General features: G+C 40.7%; 2 protein-coding genes across 3 annotated transcripts in view; one reads left to right on the top strand and one right to left on the bottom strand.

Annotated features, from left to right (window-relative positions):
• Positions 1 to 2,006, top strand: part of LOC138950331 (GTP-binding protein RAD-like) — a 12,181-nt gene extending 10,175 nt beyond the window's left edge. Inside the window, exons 3-4 of the mRNA XM_070322085.1 lie at positions 1 to 118; positions 1,080 to 2,006. The exon at positions 1 to 118 is cut by the window's left edge and continues 66 nt beyond it. Coding sequence (XP_070178186.1) covers positions 1 to 118; positions 1,080 to 1,336 — 375 coding nt within the window. The 3' untranslated portion in view covers positions 1,337 to 2,006. The remainder of the gene's footprint in view (positions 119 to 1,079) is intronic.
• A 6,239-nt stretch (positions 2,007 to 8,245) lies between these two features.
• On the bottom strand, positions 8,246 to 17,358 carry LOC138965102 (uncharacterized). Of its 2 annotated transcripts, XM_070337241.1 has the most exons (6): positions 16,361 to 17,358; positions 12,470 to 12,733; positions 10,757 to 10,913; positions 10,393 to 10,520; positions 9,206 to 9,304; positions 8,246 to 8,950 (listed from the first exon to the last, which is right to left on the bottom strand). In XM_070337241.1, the coding sequence occupies exons 1-5, from the start codon at positions 16,443 to 16,445 to the stop codon at positions 9,237 to 9,239; spliced, it is 702 nt and encodes a 233-aa protein (XP_070193342.1). In that variant the 5' UTR covers positions 16,446 to 17,358; the 3' UTR covers positions 8,246 to 8,950; positions 9,206 to 9,236. The 2 variants fall into 2 exon arrangements, with proteins under 2 accessions (XP_070193342.1, XP_070193337.1); XM_070337236.1 differs by lacking the exon at positions 8,246 to 8,950 and having other exon boundaries at positions 8,957 to 9,304; positions 16,361 to 17,351.
• Between the last annotated feature and the right edge of the window lie 204 nt (positions 17,359 to 17,562).

The raw sequence follows: 17,562 nt of genomic DNA, 5'->3' as shown, positions 1-17,562 counted from the left end.
TTCTCCCACGCCACTGACCTCCTGTATGACCTTCGCAAGGTCAAGGCCGTCAACAGTGCCGTCATCCTCGTCGCCAACAAATGTGATCTCGTCCGATCTCGCGAAGTTTCCACGGAAGGTAATATTAGTCTGTAGTTATTAGACTTTAAACTGATTGGTTAATATGGATGTTCTGTGGTGAGTTTTAGAAGTGTGGTGAGGACATAGGTGTGTGGGTGTCTTGTCTGCCGAACAAGAAAGTAGGAATGGGAAGAATGTTAGACTTCCATCTATCTGTTTGTTTGTTTGTTTGTTCGTTAAAGTTTGGTGTTTTTTTGTCCTTCAATCTGTCTATCCCTCTGTCTTTCTGGCAGCTTGTCTGTCCCTCGGTGGCTGTCGTCATCATTATCATCATTATCATGGACATTGACATCATCATAAGTCTTTGTGTTGTGTTTGTCCAGCATCATCATTTATATCACACAATTATCAGCCTTGTGGTCATTTATCATCAATATCATCATCACCACCCTCGATCTTTTCATCACTAACATTTAGGTAATAACTATAGTCCCTGGGCATGCTATTTCTTCCTGTAAATACTTTTTTTCAAGCTTTCTTGAAAATGCTTGTATGCTCTGTTTGAATCAAAAAAAACCGAAGAGATGCAGCAGCAGAAAATGATTACCACCATCAAAACTGTCGATTTTTTTTTATCGCTAACATGTCCTGGACACTTATGTCGTGTACCTCTTTCTTTTCAAGCTCTCCTTTAACATTAAAAATGACAATGAAAATGTTTTTAAAAAAAATGCACTCAGCAGAAGACAAAATGGGAAGAATGTTAGACTTCCATCTATCTGTTTGTTTGTTTGTTTGTTCGTTAAAGTTTTTTTGTTTTTTGTCCTTTAATCTGTCTATCCCTCTGTCTTTCTGGCAGCTTGTCTGTCCCTCGGAACTTTTGTGTCTGCCTTGTACGGTGGGGTTTTTCTTCTCGTGAGTACATATCAATTGTTATTTCTTGTTCTACATGTAGTTCTTCTTACCTGCAGTCTCTTGTTCCTCATCCTTTGACATTGTTCTGTGGTGTGTTCCTACAGAAGCGAAGAGCGTGGCGGCCACCTACGACTGTAAGTACGTGGAGACCTCCGTGGTGCTCAACCACAACGTGGACGAACTGCTGGTTGGCATAGTGACACAGATGCGCTTGCTGTCGGAGGGCCGGAAAGGGAGAAAGAAAAGCCGCCACGGAGCGACGGACGAGTCCGGATGCTACGCTCGGAGCAAACACCTCCTGAGCAAAATCTTCCGGAAATACCCGATCTCCAAGTCGTGTGAAAACTTGTATGTGCTTTAAACTGGATCCACCTTAGTTTGGACTGCGTGAAAAACAATCAACTTGCTCCCTCCCTTCCTCCCCACTAACCCACTACCCACAGCCTCGATCCCCTCCCCTTTGAATGAGAGACGTCGTGCAGTCGCCTCGAGCGAATGTCACAGGAGATTCTTGGTGCAAGCTTGGAATGTTTTGTTAAGTTCAAGTCGAGAGTTGTGCACAGACAAAAAAACTTTGCTGAGTTGACGTATAAAGGTAGATTTTAAGAACTTTTTCTTCTGTCAGTGTCAGCCGTGCTGCTGTTCGTACGTGGGTTGCAGGGGAAATATCGCATCTTTTACACTTTCAGATCTACTTGAAAATGAAATCGATGATTAAGACACCTGTAAAGCTGAGTGTATGAAAGAATTAAGAAGAACTGAAATATGAGGGCATCCGCACAGCTTTTCCCGTTGAGTGTGTGAGTGCGTGAACCAGTCAACGAGCTGGCTTAAACATTTGTCTTTACGAATTGATATGGGTAAGATATGTCTGTAGTTTTGGCATCACGTTCTGTTCTGTGCGTCATAAAAGACGAAGATAAATATGTAACTACCGACCAGCTGTGTTTCATAATAGAGAGAGAGAGAGAGAGAGAGAGAGAGAGAGAGAGAGAGAGAGAGAGAGAGAGAGAGAGAGAGAGAGAGAGAGAGAGAGAGGGTAACAAAAAGTAGAAAGAGAGCATGTGTTTTTCGCCTTCTCGAAATTCCGTGTAAGCGTAGACTGTATGTACGTATACTCAAACAGACTGTTGTGTCTCAAAGCGAACGAGTTTGTCGATGTCTGCTTTACGTTTGTGCAAACAGTTAAGTGAAATACAGGCCTGAGCTTGGAGACAAATGGTTCAAATTTTAAGTTTCATCGAAAAGTTCTGTTAAAATCCATGTTCAGAATGTACTTCTATTTGTTAATTATTGACCCTCCCAGAACAATAGCGAAGATACGTTTTGTACGCAGAACGAACCACGGGAACGATTGTTTTGCTTCCATTCGAGAATAATGGCTCAAAACGTCGTTTTTCAATCACGATTAACCCTCCGCGGACATTAGAGAAGTTGCGTGTCTTACAAAGGGCAAACTACGGTGACGATTGTTCCTGTTTCAAGTCTGATATCATCGTTGCCTTCGCTTAACCATTAAAGTTTATTCAAAGTCAGTTTCAAGTGCGTACAAAGTTTTATTAGGAACTCTTTCCAGGTAAAAGGTAGCAGGTGCACAAAAACAAAACTACATGTATCCAACCTAAATCGTGAATCATTGTTGTCCGCATCTGTTCTTCGTATGAAGCGTAACATTTCTACTGCCGCTGAATTCGACAGCAACAAAATTAATAAATAAATGAAATATAAAAGAATAAAAATTAATTAATTCATTAACTAACTTTTTTTTAAATGCGCTGCTAACCTGATTTAATTTCTTTCCGCATTTCTCTTTCGCTGCTCAAGGCAGTTTTTCCACATCGTTAACTCTTCAAGAAAACAACAAAACAACCGTTCACATCAGTGAATCTTCAAACGTTAGCTCTGATCTTATTACGTGCGAGAATGTTACGCTCATTTGTTTCGCTTCCATAAACTATTTCCTTCAGCAACAAAGAAGAATTCGTTTAATTAGTTGCAATTTTGAAAAAGTGCATGTGAAGTGGCTCAAGTGCCTTTGCAGCTTTTTATTAGATTTCTTTTCTCCTCTTCTGTTTTTCTTTCTTCTTCCTCTTCTTCTCTCTTCTTTCTTTCTGCGCGGACATTTTTGAATGAACGATTTAATCGCGTCTTCATCTTCTTTTTTGTGACGGAGACCATATTTAAGGTATTTCACATCAAAGAAATGTAAGAAATAACTGCGCTTGTCGCAAGTCAAGAATTCGCAGATTACTGGAGTACTGTACAAAAGTACTGGAAAGTCGCCTGCTGCCATTACTATTATTTTTTTTAGGAAGATATAGGCAATTGCTTCTTACATTCCAGACGGGTTTTTTTTGTGTTAGTGTGTTTGTGTGTGTACGGTGTGTTTATTGCTGTTGTTTTTGTTGTTGTTGTTTTTTACCCAGAATATCTATCACTGTATTTTTGCACAAGATGGCACTGTACACTTGCCTATTTCTGTGTGATCTTGCTCACAAGTCACGTCGGAACTTCTTTTTAAAGATACCTTTGTTTCCCTTGTAACCCATCATGTAAACCCATCACGGATTCCTCTGGGCTTTAACATGCGCTAAGTAACCCATCATGTAAACCCATCACGGATTCCTCTGGGCTTTAACATGCGCTAAGTAACCCATCATGTAAACCCATCACGGATTCCTCTGGGCTTTAACATGCGCTAAGTAACCCATCATGTAAACCCATCACGGATTCCTCTGGGCTTTAACATGCGCTAAGTAACCCATCATGTAAACCCATCACGGATTCCTCTGGGCTTTAACATGCGCTAAGTAACCCATCATGTAAACCCATCACGGATTCCTCTGGGCTTTAACATGCGCTAAGTAACCCATCATGTAAACCCATCACGGATTCCTCTGGGCTTTAACATGCGCTAAGTAACCCATCATGTAAACCCATCACGGATTCCTCTGGGCTTTAACATGCGCTAAGTAACCCATCATGTAAACCCATCACGGATTCCTCTGGGCTTTAACATGCGCTAAGAGCATCCTTCCATTCGGACACGTTCCAAACTGCAACAGTCTGGCTGCTTCCCGTGCAGAGTTAACAGATTTTTGCTGGTTACGTCTGACAATTTTGTCAATCTACCAAATTAATTCAACATGAAATCTCCCCTCTGCGCAGTCATGGCAGACTGTTGATTTTGTGTACACGTCCAACTGGAAGGATGCTCCTACCCTGTTCTACGTTTAGCATCTCAATATTAATTCCGCATGAAATCTCCCCTCTGCGTAGCTAGGCTGTTGATGTTTTGTACATGTCCAACTGGAAGGATTCTCCTACCCTGTTCTACGTTTAGCATCTCAATATTAATTCCGCATGAAATCTCCCCTCTGCGTAGCTAGGCTGTTGATGTTTTGTACTTGTCCAACTGGAAGGATGCTCCTACCCTATTCTACGTTTAGCATCTCAATAATGCAGCTTACCATCCACCGTTGCATATACTAGAGCTCTGACTTAGCTCCTCATAAAGCTTACTTGTGGTGCTGCTGCTTTACACAGAAAACCTTCAACAAGAAAGCGTATTCCAAAGACTTGTAGAGGGTGACCCAAACAAAATGCAACCCACAAACATGCTAATAATTTCAAGACTCAAGGCTCAAAGACTCAAACTTTTACTGTCCTTATAAAAACAAGGAAAATGGACACATCTTCCACATCTGTTAACCTATAATTACTTCATATTTGGTGTACATTAACTTCAGCGTATGCATGACCAGTCCATAGAGTAGATCAAATGGTCTGACTTTTTTGAAATTAAAAAAAAAAGGTTTCTAAATTCAGGGATCGACTCAACAGTACGAGGTTTGAAATTGCACCAAAGCCAGGCAATTGACCTACAAAATTGTCACTTTGTGCGTGGGTCATGCATACGCTGAAGTTAATGTACGCCAAATATGAAGTAATTCAAAAACAGATATATAGAAGTTATTAGTATTTTTGTTGAGTTGCATTTTGTTTGGGCCACCCTGTACCTGCCAGCTACGATGCGTTCGTGTCTTGCATGTTTCGACATCTGGCCCTTATCAGTGCTTTAGTAATTATGGGGCAGACTGACGTGGTGATTTTGCTTCTGGGTACGATTTACATGTTGTCCGTTGTTTGTAATGGTATTTTCGAATTTCTTTGTTCATGACGGGTGTGTAAATACTACTGTGAGTGTGTCTCACTTTCTTAACATCAATAGTGCGTTCGTTAAAAGAGTGATTGATGGATTTATTGATGGTGTGTTTTTAATAAAGAGTGTGTACGGACGTGATTTTCCTATGAGTGGTTACCGCAACTGATTAAGAACTTGTGTGTGATCGATTGATCATTAATATGATTGGGTGAGTTTATTGATCTCTTTCGTGTGTTCGAGGGTTTCTGTTTGTTGACAGATACATTACCTGAATGAGAACTATTGTTTGATCGATTTAAAACTACTTCAGTTGAATGACTCAGTGAATAAGTGAGCGCATGACGCTTTTCGGTGAAAACGTTGATTTTTGGATTTAACATTTGACAAAAAATGTGTTTTTTTAAATGTATGAATGTTGTCTCGCATATAAATATACCACATGCAGTTTTACTTTCGACGAAGGTTGTGAAAAATGTATTATGAATTTTCTCGCACAGGATACTACATAGTAAATACAACCATGATTGTCAGGATTCTCGTAGCTTTATGAGCGTGTCGCTTTGCTCTTTAAACTCTCAGTGGAATTTTAGCTTATCGCAATCATCATGTGTATTATACTGATTGTACAAACAACGAAAACAATAGTCTGCCCCGCTAGGGTTGAATAGTGACGTCGAAAAATTTCATTAATTGTGTATTTTAAATGTTTATGTTTGTGCCTTTTGTGTCTGATCGTGTAAAGTCAGCCTTCTACATTAGATTATGTAGATTGTGTGAGTTTCGTGAGAAGTGTTTGGCAGAAAGCCCATGAAAGAAACTGCATATAATTTTGGGATGCTCGGATCGAACCTCCACGTTGTGTCATCAGCTATGGCTGCCGCTTGCCAGCCTCACAGTTGGTATTGTAAGGCAGACAGCATTTGATTTCATCACAGGAAACCTGAAACGCTGTTTGAAACTGTTGTAAAAAGGAAGCTAATTCTAAACGTGCAAATCAGGTAACCGGTAGCACGCACAGAGTGATTTTTTTTCTTTTTTTTTTTTTTGATTCGCTACAACTTTGATCATTGATATGTATATGTACGATTTATTCATTCATTCTTTTGCATTTAGAGTCATTGGCAATGAAACGTTTGCTTTTGATGTCATTAAACTATTGTAAATGGTAAACGGCGCACTGCATCTGTATTGAAATTATGACTTTTACAATATCAGGCTATGAATACAAATTAAGCTACCATATTTAACTTTCTTCCCAAACGCTTGTCAACCACTGGTGCCTGGCTAAACAAAAACATTTTTTTCTACAGAGACTGAGTTGGATAAAAACGGACACTTAGGAGCAGCTCAAACAGTACGTGTGTTTGTGGTGTGATTTTCCTTTTGCTCGTAATTGTGACCTGTACACATGGATTCTTTTGTTCATGCTAGAAAGGGGAATTAAGTCAATTAGTCAATCAAGTCAATCAGGGACGTTGTGCTCTTTCCGGCAGACGGTCACACACACACACACACACACACACACACACACACACACACACACACACACACACACACACATACACACACACGCGCGCATGCACGTAAAAAGCCCACCTTCCCCTCTTCCCTTACCTTTCCATCCTACAAAGCAAACTAGAAAAATAAAATACTTCAGAGAGGTGAATCCTAGAGTTGTGTACCTGCTAGTAATAATGTGGACATAAGCCTACACAAGGTTATGTAATCCTAATTTGTGCAGATAATGCACGAGTACGTGGTCCTCCTCCATATTCGAGTGTTTTGTTTTGCCCGAATAATAAATGTGGCCGTGCCACTTCTCAGTCAGAAGGAGAGTTTTCTCGATCGTCATTGTTGTCGTGGTTGTGTTTGTTTAATATCGTTACGAAGAATGGAACATTCTGCTGTCGGTTTGGCTGTCTCTCGCTCATTTCAATTAAATGACCTGTTTGTGAGATATTCTTCTTTGCTTTGACAAATGTTTGTTAATAAAAGAATCTTTTACCTTTTTTGTGATTTGTGTTTTATTTATTTGGTTGGCTGGTTGGTTATTTGGTTGGTTGTTGTTGTTGTTGTTGTTGTTGTTGTTGTTGTTGTTGTTGTTGTTGCTGTTGACTTTAACCATTACCGGAATATAGATAAAGATAAGACTTTACATAGTTCATGCAGCAGATTTATACGCCTATATATTACGAACGGCATTTTATGGGAACTAACATGACACTCACAGAACATTCGTTTGTATTTTATTGTTTGATATTGTGTTTTAACTGTAGCAGAATACATGACTTATCTATATAACGACACACCTCATATGAGCTAGCACAAAAGTAACTCATTTCTAAAAGTTTGACGGTTGGCAACGATTCACTCTTAACGAATTCTAAGTTTGTTTGCAAACAACCTCCTCTCCTGTTAGGAAACTTATCTTCTAGATTTATATGGTCATTTAAACATGAAATGTAAATGCAGATAAACACTCGAGACGAAGAAAGTGGACTCTGTACACGAGACACGACTGCACCGCTGACCCTAAACCCACTCTCGTGAGAGTTTGCAAAGACGAAAGTAGCACAAGGGGGCTAATTCTTGTGGTTTGAAAGCAAACGGCAGACGACAAAGGCTGAAAGGTGAGTGGCGATTTTCGTGTAAGTGAGAGTCGATTTGCATGGTTTGTTCTGTACTCCAAGCACGCCCGATCTGCCTTCGTGATGAAACTACTTATTTTACCAGGAGTAGATAAATATTGTTCGGCTACTCGTGTTGGTGTGAGTTTTTCTTGTGCTTGAACTTGAACAGATGCAAGACGGAGTACACCTTTGTGGTCTGCTACACCTGTGCCGTATTTGTGGACAAGAAAAACAAGTTTCTTGAAGCGATAAAAAAAACATTTAGTCAATCTGTGAGCCTGAAACTAAATCATCAACACACACACACACACTCACACACACACACACACACACACACACACACACACACACACACACACACACACACACACACACACCAACACCACCCCCCCCCCCCCCCCAACCACCCTCGTCTCGATTCCTGGTCTATGTTAAAACTTTTAGTCAGAACTTGACTTAATGTTAAAAATAAAAGATATGGGATTAACTGGGTGAGGAACAATCGGTTGCAAAACTGTAACTTTGTAGCCAAATTAAGTCACAATCGGCTTCAAGACGATTTCGGTTTAATAAATTCATATTTGACATTCAAGAAAGACATGGATACTATTATTTAAAATATTGTTTCCTGATATGACACCAAAGCGTTAAAATGTATTCCTTTCCATGTAATAGCAAAAAATAGTCAGTATAAATAGCCAAATAGATTTCTCTTTTTTTTCTTTCTTTTTTTGTAGTAAAAAAAATTAACCAACAACAGCTAATTTATAACTATGTACAGTTTCGACTCATGTAAAACTACTGCAAAACTATTGGCGTCGGTTTTTTTCAGCTGAGTTATCAATGGTGACACTAGCGCACACATTTGAAGAACCGAATCTGAACATCTCTGCTTGCTATTATGCTATAAATATCTCGCAAGTCAAATAGGGACAAAAATCTCTCATCACCAAACACAACAAGATCGAAGAATATAGTGGATTAGGTGCATGCCGTGAAAGCAGTCTGATCAAACGCAAAGAAGAGAGAAAGTGAAAAAGAAAGAAAGACCCAATCAACAAATGTATTGAAAGTGAGGCAAAGGCAGCTGGCACGATCGACATGGCCCCGACTGAAAGGAGCTGCCCAGAACCGGGTGCGTTGGCGAGGAGTTGTTGCGGCCCTATGCTCCACAGGGAGTCTACAGGAATAAGTCAAGTAAGTCAAGTCAAAATCAACAAATGTAAAATCATCCACACAAACTTATTTCCATTTCAAGAAACGATTCATCAGACCAAACTGACATCTATGATTGAATAATATCTACAAGTTTGACTCAAGAGCACGGATACAAAATAAATTGAAACACCAGTCAAGACATCTTTGCAACCGTGTCCTGTTTACAAAATGACATATTTGAGGTAAGTTCTGCAAATGCGTGTAGATTCAATAATACCCATGATGATGATAATGCAGATGGTATTTTCTTATCCCAGAGCGGCGGTGTAAACGAATGTGACCACCTCGTCATTTTCAGGGACGAAGTTGTCTAAACCTGCAACAAACAATGAACATTTAAACATGGTTCAATTTAATTGGTGACAAGATAATACTAAAATAGTAGCATAGTATTTTGTGTCTGCTGTTGTTGTAATATTATATAATGTAATATAAAGGGTCTTTCCTGGCAAAATTGTATAGGCATAGATAAAAATGTCCACCAAAATACCCGTGTGACTTGGAATAATAGGCCGTGAAAAGTAGGATATGCGCCGAAATGGCTGCGATCTGCTGGCCGATGTGAATGCGTGATGTATTGTGTAAAAAAAAATTCCATCTCACACGGCATAAATAAATCCCTGCGCCTTGAATATGTGCGCGATATAAATTGCATCAAATAAAAATTAAATTAAAATTAAAAAATTTTTTAAACTCCCTGCGCTTAGAACTGTACCCACGGAATACGCGCGATATAAGCCTCATATTGATTGATTGATTGATTGATAATGTACGTAAAATAAGTAAAAACATGTTAAAAAAAAGAAAAAGATAATACTTGAATCAGCCAAGAACGTAATCGAAATAAAATGTTGCTAAACATGAAGGAAGTTTATACAGAGCGTCTTTACAAAACTAGCTTTCATTCTAAAGTCATCTGCAACGTAATTAGCAATATAAAGCTTCGCAGCCCCCGCAATTATAATCATTCTTTTAGCAAAACTGGACACTGCAATAAATAAAAACTGCAATGCATGTTAATTTATTTTTAATATACTTTCTTATGTGATAACCAATGTACTATATTTTCTCAGGACAAAGAACAAATGTTTATTTTGAATGTTTTATGTATGTTATTATTACGGACACAAACGCTCAGCAATGTAATTTCTCTTTTAGAGATTAATAAAGTTATTGTATTGTATTGTATTGTATTGTAAAATAAAATATGTTTGTGCTTATAACACAGATTTCTTACTATACCGTTAAAATGTTGTGGAGGGGGGGGGGGACTATGCCGGGATAACACAAGCGTTTTACAGGTCATGGACAGTGATCTTCACCTTTATTTGTTAAAATAATAATGTAAGAACAATAATGACCAAAAAAATAGAGCTTTTACGCGCGAACCACAGAAAGACTCACTTTCTGAAATAACGTCACCGTGTTTGTCATAAGGCTGCCACACAGCAAGTACGTCGCTGACGTCATTGCTCATTCCGTTAATTGTCGATACGTAGTCTCCGTATCCGTCAAAGTGTTGCGTTTCAAATCTGCACATACAAAAAAAATATATAGTTAGAAACGTTGCTGCTGCTGCTGCTGCTGCTGCTGATGATGATACTGATGATGATGATGATGATGATGATGATGATGATGATGATGATGATGATGATGATGATGATGATGATGATGATGATGATGATGATGATGATGATGATGATGATGATGATGATGATGATGATGATGATGATGATGATGATGATGATGATCACGCAGTAAATCCTACCTGAATTTGGTGTCTTGTCCCGCAGCTATGAGCAGAATGTATCTGAGAGGCTGACGAGGAGCGTGAACACGGATTTTGCCCTGAAACTCGGGGTCCTTGACCTCGTTTCGTATCGTCACTGTCACGTTCACCATGGCCGTATAGCACGAGCTCCCGTCTAAAACAGTGCACGGAAACCCGGTTAGTGTGACACTTGCAGTCAACGAATCAGGAACAAAACGAAAGCGGTTCCTGAATCATTACCGAACTATGACGTTTCCAAACTACTCTTGACCAAACTTAGACGTGTTCTGACAAACTCTTACTGGACGGGGACATTTTCCAATCAATAAACCTAATTTTGACCAACTTGAAATATCCTCCAGCAAATCCTGACTTTTGCGATTATTTCTTCTTTTTTGTTCCCTTTCAAACAAGTCCCCAAGGCTGCATTTAATATAGTCGACGCTTTAAGCCTTTGATGTAAATTGTAGCATTTTAACAGTGCAAGGTAGTTAATGTCCACCACTAAATGCACTTGACAACTTTACAATGTTAAACAGATCAATACATACAGACATGAATATCGGAATTGAATACAAAAGCAACCTGTTTGAATTATAAATTGTTTAATCATACGTTTAGATTTTAACATTATTTGAACATTTTACCCCAGAACTTTGCAGTTTTTATTTTGTGTTTCAGATCACTTAATCATGAATTGCCAATACAGATAGGTAGAGTTTTGAATATAACGATGGGAGAGTATGTCTTAAATACCAGTCTGGAGATCTTGGAGATTAATTGTATTATATATTCCAGTGTAATCATTTTGAAATTGTAAGAAAGAAGTTAGTTTCCGTATATTTTAGAAGGATTCTAAAGGCAGTGAAATTTAAACATTTATTTGAATCTACAAAGAAGTGAGTGTTGTTGAACTTAGCGAGTTCTATTAAGCACACTGCTAAAGAATTTTAAATATATTACCTTTTTTGTTTTTTCATTTTATATACTTTTATCAGTCCTGTAGACACGTTTTTGAAACAGTATACTATTTTTACATTTAAATTGAGTTATTTATGTTTGATAATTATGAAGAGCTGTGTTTTGTTATTAGTGTCTTGTTTTGTTTGGGTGTTTTAGAAAATACAATTTTGCCTTGCTCTGATTGCAAACAAGAAAAGCCGCGAATATCTTGTTTAGCCTCACATTTTCGCTTGTTCCATCAAAGGTGACTACCTATCTTCAAATGACGTATCCTGCACAATGTGCAGCCCTACCAAATAAGAACGCACTGAACTTTTTACAATGGTCAAAATGTTTGCCAGTACGCACGTGCTTTCTGCTCCAGTGCAATTCAAAAACAATCTTGCAGATGTGCACAATTCTTAATATCACTCAGTCCCAGATAGCCATATAGATTGTAGGGACGTTTAAAAACAATCACCAACCCAATATTACAAAGCATAAAGCTTATGGGATGTGCGAATCCGATCCTTTGGTCTTCTTAAAGGTAACATTCCCCTCAAAACGTTTCCTAACTGATGGACGCGGGCAGACAAGCTTTAAGGTAAACAAAATCTTAACATTTATCGAAAAACTGTAAGCGCAAAACAGGAATAGCGTGCATCAATTGCCGAAGCTTTACTGTGAAGAAAAAGAAACTATGTGCTAGCTTGCAACAACAGAAGAAGAAAAAAACCTTCACAGAATGCTGCAGAAGCTGTGTATTACCAGAGTCTTTGGGCCTTGTGTCACAGTCCACATTGGACGGGAAGTCACACGTCGACCTGTTTCGGTTGAACAGCAGGTCTCGGCTGCAGTCCAGTTTTCGTACCCGCCCTTTGAGGCAAATCATGAACCCTCGACAAGAAGACTCGTCGGCCACAAGCCCATTGTCGACTCCGCAGCGACTGTCTGGTGCTGACGTCGCTGTCGCTGGCGATGTCGTGGCCACTACTACCACCATCACCACTGTCGTCAGCTGATAGCAAAGCGCTGTGTCAGAGTAGAAGAGAAGACCAGTGTTAGTTGTAAAGCCGCATGGAGTCTATGTTAGTTTTATCATCACAAGTGCATTGGCTATCTTCTATCAAGCAAGTATATAAAGGAAATGTACTTCAGCATGTCAAAGAAAAGATGGACTACGCGTGAAATGGGTCGCGTGAAATGGGTCAGGCAAAAAAAGAACAGAACAGCTAGGTTGGTTATTAATTTTTGTATCGTCTTTTCAGCTGATACATGCATTGCTATTCGAGACCGATGCAAGGTTTTATCTTTCAAGAACAGAGGGTGATTTTAATGAGGTAATAGTATGATCTGTTCATCAACACAACATTCTTTTCTTCTTTTTTTTTACCCGGTTTGAGTAAGCAATAACAAAAATACACAATAAGATGTACTATCTGATTTGTCATTTTATTTTTTATTAATCTACATATTATATATACTGTTCAAAAAAAGAAACGCATAGCTTGTAATATTTGGTTAATTTAGTTATATGGCTACAAGGATATCCACCAAACTGCAGAAAATGTTTATCTGGTCGTCGACCTTTCGTCCATTGCCACAAGTGAGCTCTGCACGTGACGCATGCGTTATCAGTGGCTACAATGTCAAAATTGCTCATTTGGCATGACCACTCGTCATGCTTCAGTGTAATCTCGTGAAACTCGGGGAATATTGAGCTCTCACCATGTCTTCCAAAACCCATAAAAGCGGATTGCTCGCCACAAAGAAATCAGACGACAATTCAGCGACGAAAGATGGCCCGATTGAGCAGAGAAGACCGCCAAATTGCATTGGGTCGTTTACAAGCAGGCCAAAGTCAAAGTGCAATCGCCAGGCACTTCCACGTGTCCCAGAGCACCATCAGTAGACTGTGGGTCAGGTTTCAAGCCACTGGCTCCGTTGCTGACTTGCCACGAGCGGGAAGACCAAGGGCGACAACTGCTGCTCACGACCGCTTCATACGGCTCCGCCACCTCCGGAATCGTTTCCTGTCGGCCTCATCTTCTGTCCACGCTCTCCCCGGGCCACACCGATTATCGGACCAGACCGTGCGGAACCGCCTGCATGAAGCTGGTTTGAGAGCTCGCAGACCTCACAGAGGAGCTGTCCTCACCCGCCGCCATCGCCAGAACCGAGTGCAGTGGGGCAACCAGCACCTTCGCTGGACCGTCCGGAATCACTGGAGACACGTGTGGTTCAGCGACGAGTCCTACTTCCTGCTCCAGCGACATGATGGTCGGAGGAGGGTCTACCGGAGAGTAAACGAACGTTACGCGCCCAACTGTGTGGATGAGGCACCCGTTCATGGTGGTGGAGGCGTCATGGTGTGGGGGGCGATCAATACCGCTGGAAGGAGCACCCTGGTGCACGTCCAAGGGCGCATAACTGCCCAGCGATACGTGGAGGAAATTCTGCGCCCACACGCCCTTCCTCTTCTGGCTGACCAGGATGCCATATTCCAGCAGGACAACGCTCGCCCGCACACAGCACGACTCACCACCCAGTTCCTCACCGACCACCATGTCCAGGTGCTTCCCTGGCCATCCATGTCGCCAGACATGAACCCGATAGAACACCTCTGGGATGAATTGGACAGACGTGTGCGCAGGCGAGAAGAAGCGCCGGCAAATCACCGCGATCTATTGCAGGCACTTCAGGAGGAGTGGGACACCATCCCACAGCAAGATATCCGGCATCTGATCCAGTCCATGCCCAGAAGGTGCCGGGCAGTTGTTGCTGCTCAAGGCAGTCACACCCCCTACTGACTTGACAGCCTCGGCACCCAATCGTATTGATTGACTGATTGATTTGAAGATGCAAATGAACTGTGTGTGCATTCAACTGTGTCCATACCAAATTTCAAACAAATAATCTAAATATTGGATTTTCTGTTAATTTTTTCGAAAAATAAAACAAATTTGGCAAGTAGCAACTATGCGTTTCTTTTTTTGAACAGTATAGTTACAAGTTATCTTTTCTTTATATTTTGAGAGTTCATGTATGTGAACATTTCCTTCATAAATGCTTTAACACACCAAATCACACCAAACACTACAGAAAACTGTGAAGTACAAGAATGTGTATCTAGCTTCATTCCCCCCCACAAAAGCCCGTAAAGAGAGTGGGCCCCTAGCTGTTCAAACAAGGCGACATGCATTCGTGCCATCTTCAATACGCCCATTGCATTCGTTCCCATCGCACCTGTACTGCACAAACCCCACTGGAAACGTGACAGAGTTTACTTGTAGTTTTCTAGAGAAAGAAAACTACGCAAGCAGTGTGGTGAGCTGGAGGGTAGCGCTCAAACAGATTCACAAAAAGTTGTTTTATTTGAACGCCGAATGTAGTTTTTCTTGTCAGGCACTTAGACACGTGTTAGATAGAGCAAAGCAGGCTCAGTGTGACGTCTGCTTAGTTTATGCTTCTTTCTTTTTGTGTGAATTTTTATTATTTTTAAGGGAGTAGCTTTCTTGGGTTTTGTTTTAAACATTCTTTAGGTGTATTTAAGCAGACATGAAATAGCGTGTATAGAAGAATGTATTAAAGACGTGTTAATTTACGAATAAACATTTTCAAGGAAATCCTAATATTCACCAAGATATTGGTGGTGGCGGTGTTTCGTGATGGGGGAAGCATTCTGTTGGCATTCTAACTTTTTTCACCGCCAATGCATTCATCTCATTGCTGTTATGAGCAATTCACAAGTGTACGCTTGTCGCGTAAGACGCCAAGGAAGTAGGATAGGCACTTGCAAATTCGTGTGTGCAAATAAGTGACAAGACGTAGATCCACCCTCCTCAAAAGCCTATCTCTCTTAGCTGCAAATATCAGTGTTTCCCCCGTTGTTTTCTTAACCCTCTAAAGGTTGGAATGGGTTCACAGCAGAAAAGAAGTTATTCAAAAAGATTTAACCACGTTTTATGTGATTCTTGCAGCTGTAGTAAAGAAAAATCCCACGAATCGTTTTTCAAGCAAACAAAACTGACACTGTTTTAAAATGAAATTGTTCTCTTGATTTGTTGTTAAGGATATGATGCAATCCTAACATATAGATACGATGGAATCGTTCTGTCTCTTCCATCTCAAAACGGCGCACCTATTCCGTCCTTATCTCTCTGTGTACCCGGCTTTGAAAAAACTATCCTGACTGTTGAATTGGTCTAATGCTTACCGTAATTTTCAGACGTAAGGTGTTACCAATATATATGGCGCGCCCATTCACTTTAAAAAAAAACCACCGGTTTTGTCCAAAAGCAAGGCGCTAAAAAGTACAAATGTAAGGGACACTATATTATTATGTCCGATTTGGTTCGAAGGAAGGGTGGACTGATAAGGAGCGGTGGAGGTAGACAGAGAAAGGAAAAACAAGTTCATTACAAATTAGACACAACCGACTTTAAGACGCACAGAATTGTAAGAATTGAGGAAAAGAATGTCGCACTATTGTCCGAAAATTACGGTACATTGTATACATGCAAATACGGCCAAATAACTAATAGGAATTTTTGCTTTAACCCCAGCTGGTGGATATTCACACATGTCAAGTCTAATAAAAATAAAAATAGAAAAATAAAGCGAGGAAGCCATTAATAAGTTGATCAGTCAAGTACTCACCAAATAACTGACACGATGTACCCATCCAGAAGACACAAGCCAAGATAAACCTGAGAAGGCGACAGCTCAATGCAGGCTGTGTCATAGTGTTGTCGGTGTATTCCTGTTGCGTCCTTACGTTTGGGTTACACACGTCAAATGAAAAAGCGAACGCATTTAAACAGTATTCGATTCAGCTCATCCAAGTCGCTGATGTCATTGAGGTAACTGGTAGTGAGTTAAGGAATCAATCCTGCTGTCACCGTATCTCCTTTTACCAATTTGATACATAGAAGGCTGGGGTGGTTAAGTCTCTCTTTATCCGCTAGCGTCTCATCTTCCGTGCAGTCACAAGTCGCTGTTCATCGCCAGAATGTTCATCAGCTGGCTTCACGCGGATTCCACGGTGTCTGGAGTCCATAAATTTAGCGTAGAAATGATGTTGAATCCATATCACAAACGAGGAAGATGCTTTTTACTAACAACTACGATTTCACAAATTGGGACACACTGCCATCCAGCATCACAAACTGCTACACTATGCGGTGCTTCAGTTCACATCGGGGTGCCCTACCCTACACAATAAACTGACCCACAGCCTCCGCTTGAATAGTCGAAGACCACGTCATGACACCAAGCCCACTCGGAGATGTGAACAAGACCTTGAGCCAGCATCCTAGGGGTATAGGGTGTAGGGGTGCTGAGAGCTTCTGAGCGAGGAGGGCTGAGAAATTGCTGAGGGTAAGAGTACATGCATGACTTACGCGTGTAGCCGCGATAAAAGGGGTAGCTTTGAAAGGCACGGGGCAGTAAAAGGATGAACGCTTTGAGTAAACTCACGTTTAAGTGACCCAAACATGAACTGAATTGTATCCCGTATTTCTCTATCGGCGTCTCTTAGAAGAAAAGAGTCGAGAAGTGAAATTGTCAAAAAGCGAAGTCTTGCATGTTTAATTTCCTTAGATCTTTTAGGGGAAACAAAGACATCATTGTCATGCTCCCCTTCCCCTGTTGAAGTCACCAACAGGAGACGTCGGGGTGGTCTTGAAACACAAGAGATGAAAGCAACCGGATGAAGAGCTAAAGCCCGGGTGGATACAGCAGCACGCAGATCGTGCAGGGTACCCTTCGTCCCTGCACCAGTCTCGTCCGGGTGATGTTTGGCTCCTTGATTAACGGGTACACTTCACCGGCAGACAACCGGCCCCATCTTCGGGACATGT

Source organism: Littorina saxatilis, linkage group LG1, assembly GCF_037325665.1.
Source record: "Littorina saxatilis isolate snail1 linkage group LG1, US_GU_Lsax_2.0, whole genome shotgun sequence".
NCBI lineage: Eukaryota > Metazoa > Mollusca > Gastropoda > Littorinimorpha > Littorinidae > Littorina > Littorina saxatilis.
The sequence above is the reverse complement of the archived record's forward strand: the minus strand, read 5'-3'. Positions and strand labels throughout refer to the sequence as shown.

Bases quoted from the DNA above. Each gene is read 5' to 3' on its own strand.
- LOC138965102 (XM_070337241.1), bottom strand. From the start codon at position 16,445: ATGACACAGCCTGCATTGAGCTGTCGCCTTCTCAGGTTTATCTTGGCT. The intron at 10,914-12,469 runs GTAATACACAGC...GCACTGTTTTAG, and splicing joins CACAAGGCCCAAAGACTCTG to ACGGGAGCTCGTGCTATACG. The intron at 9,305-10,392 runs GTGAGTCTTTCT...TGTTTGTTGCAG, and splicing joins CGGTGACGTTATTTCAGAAA to GTTTAGACAACTTCGTCCCT.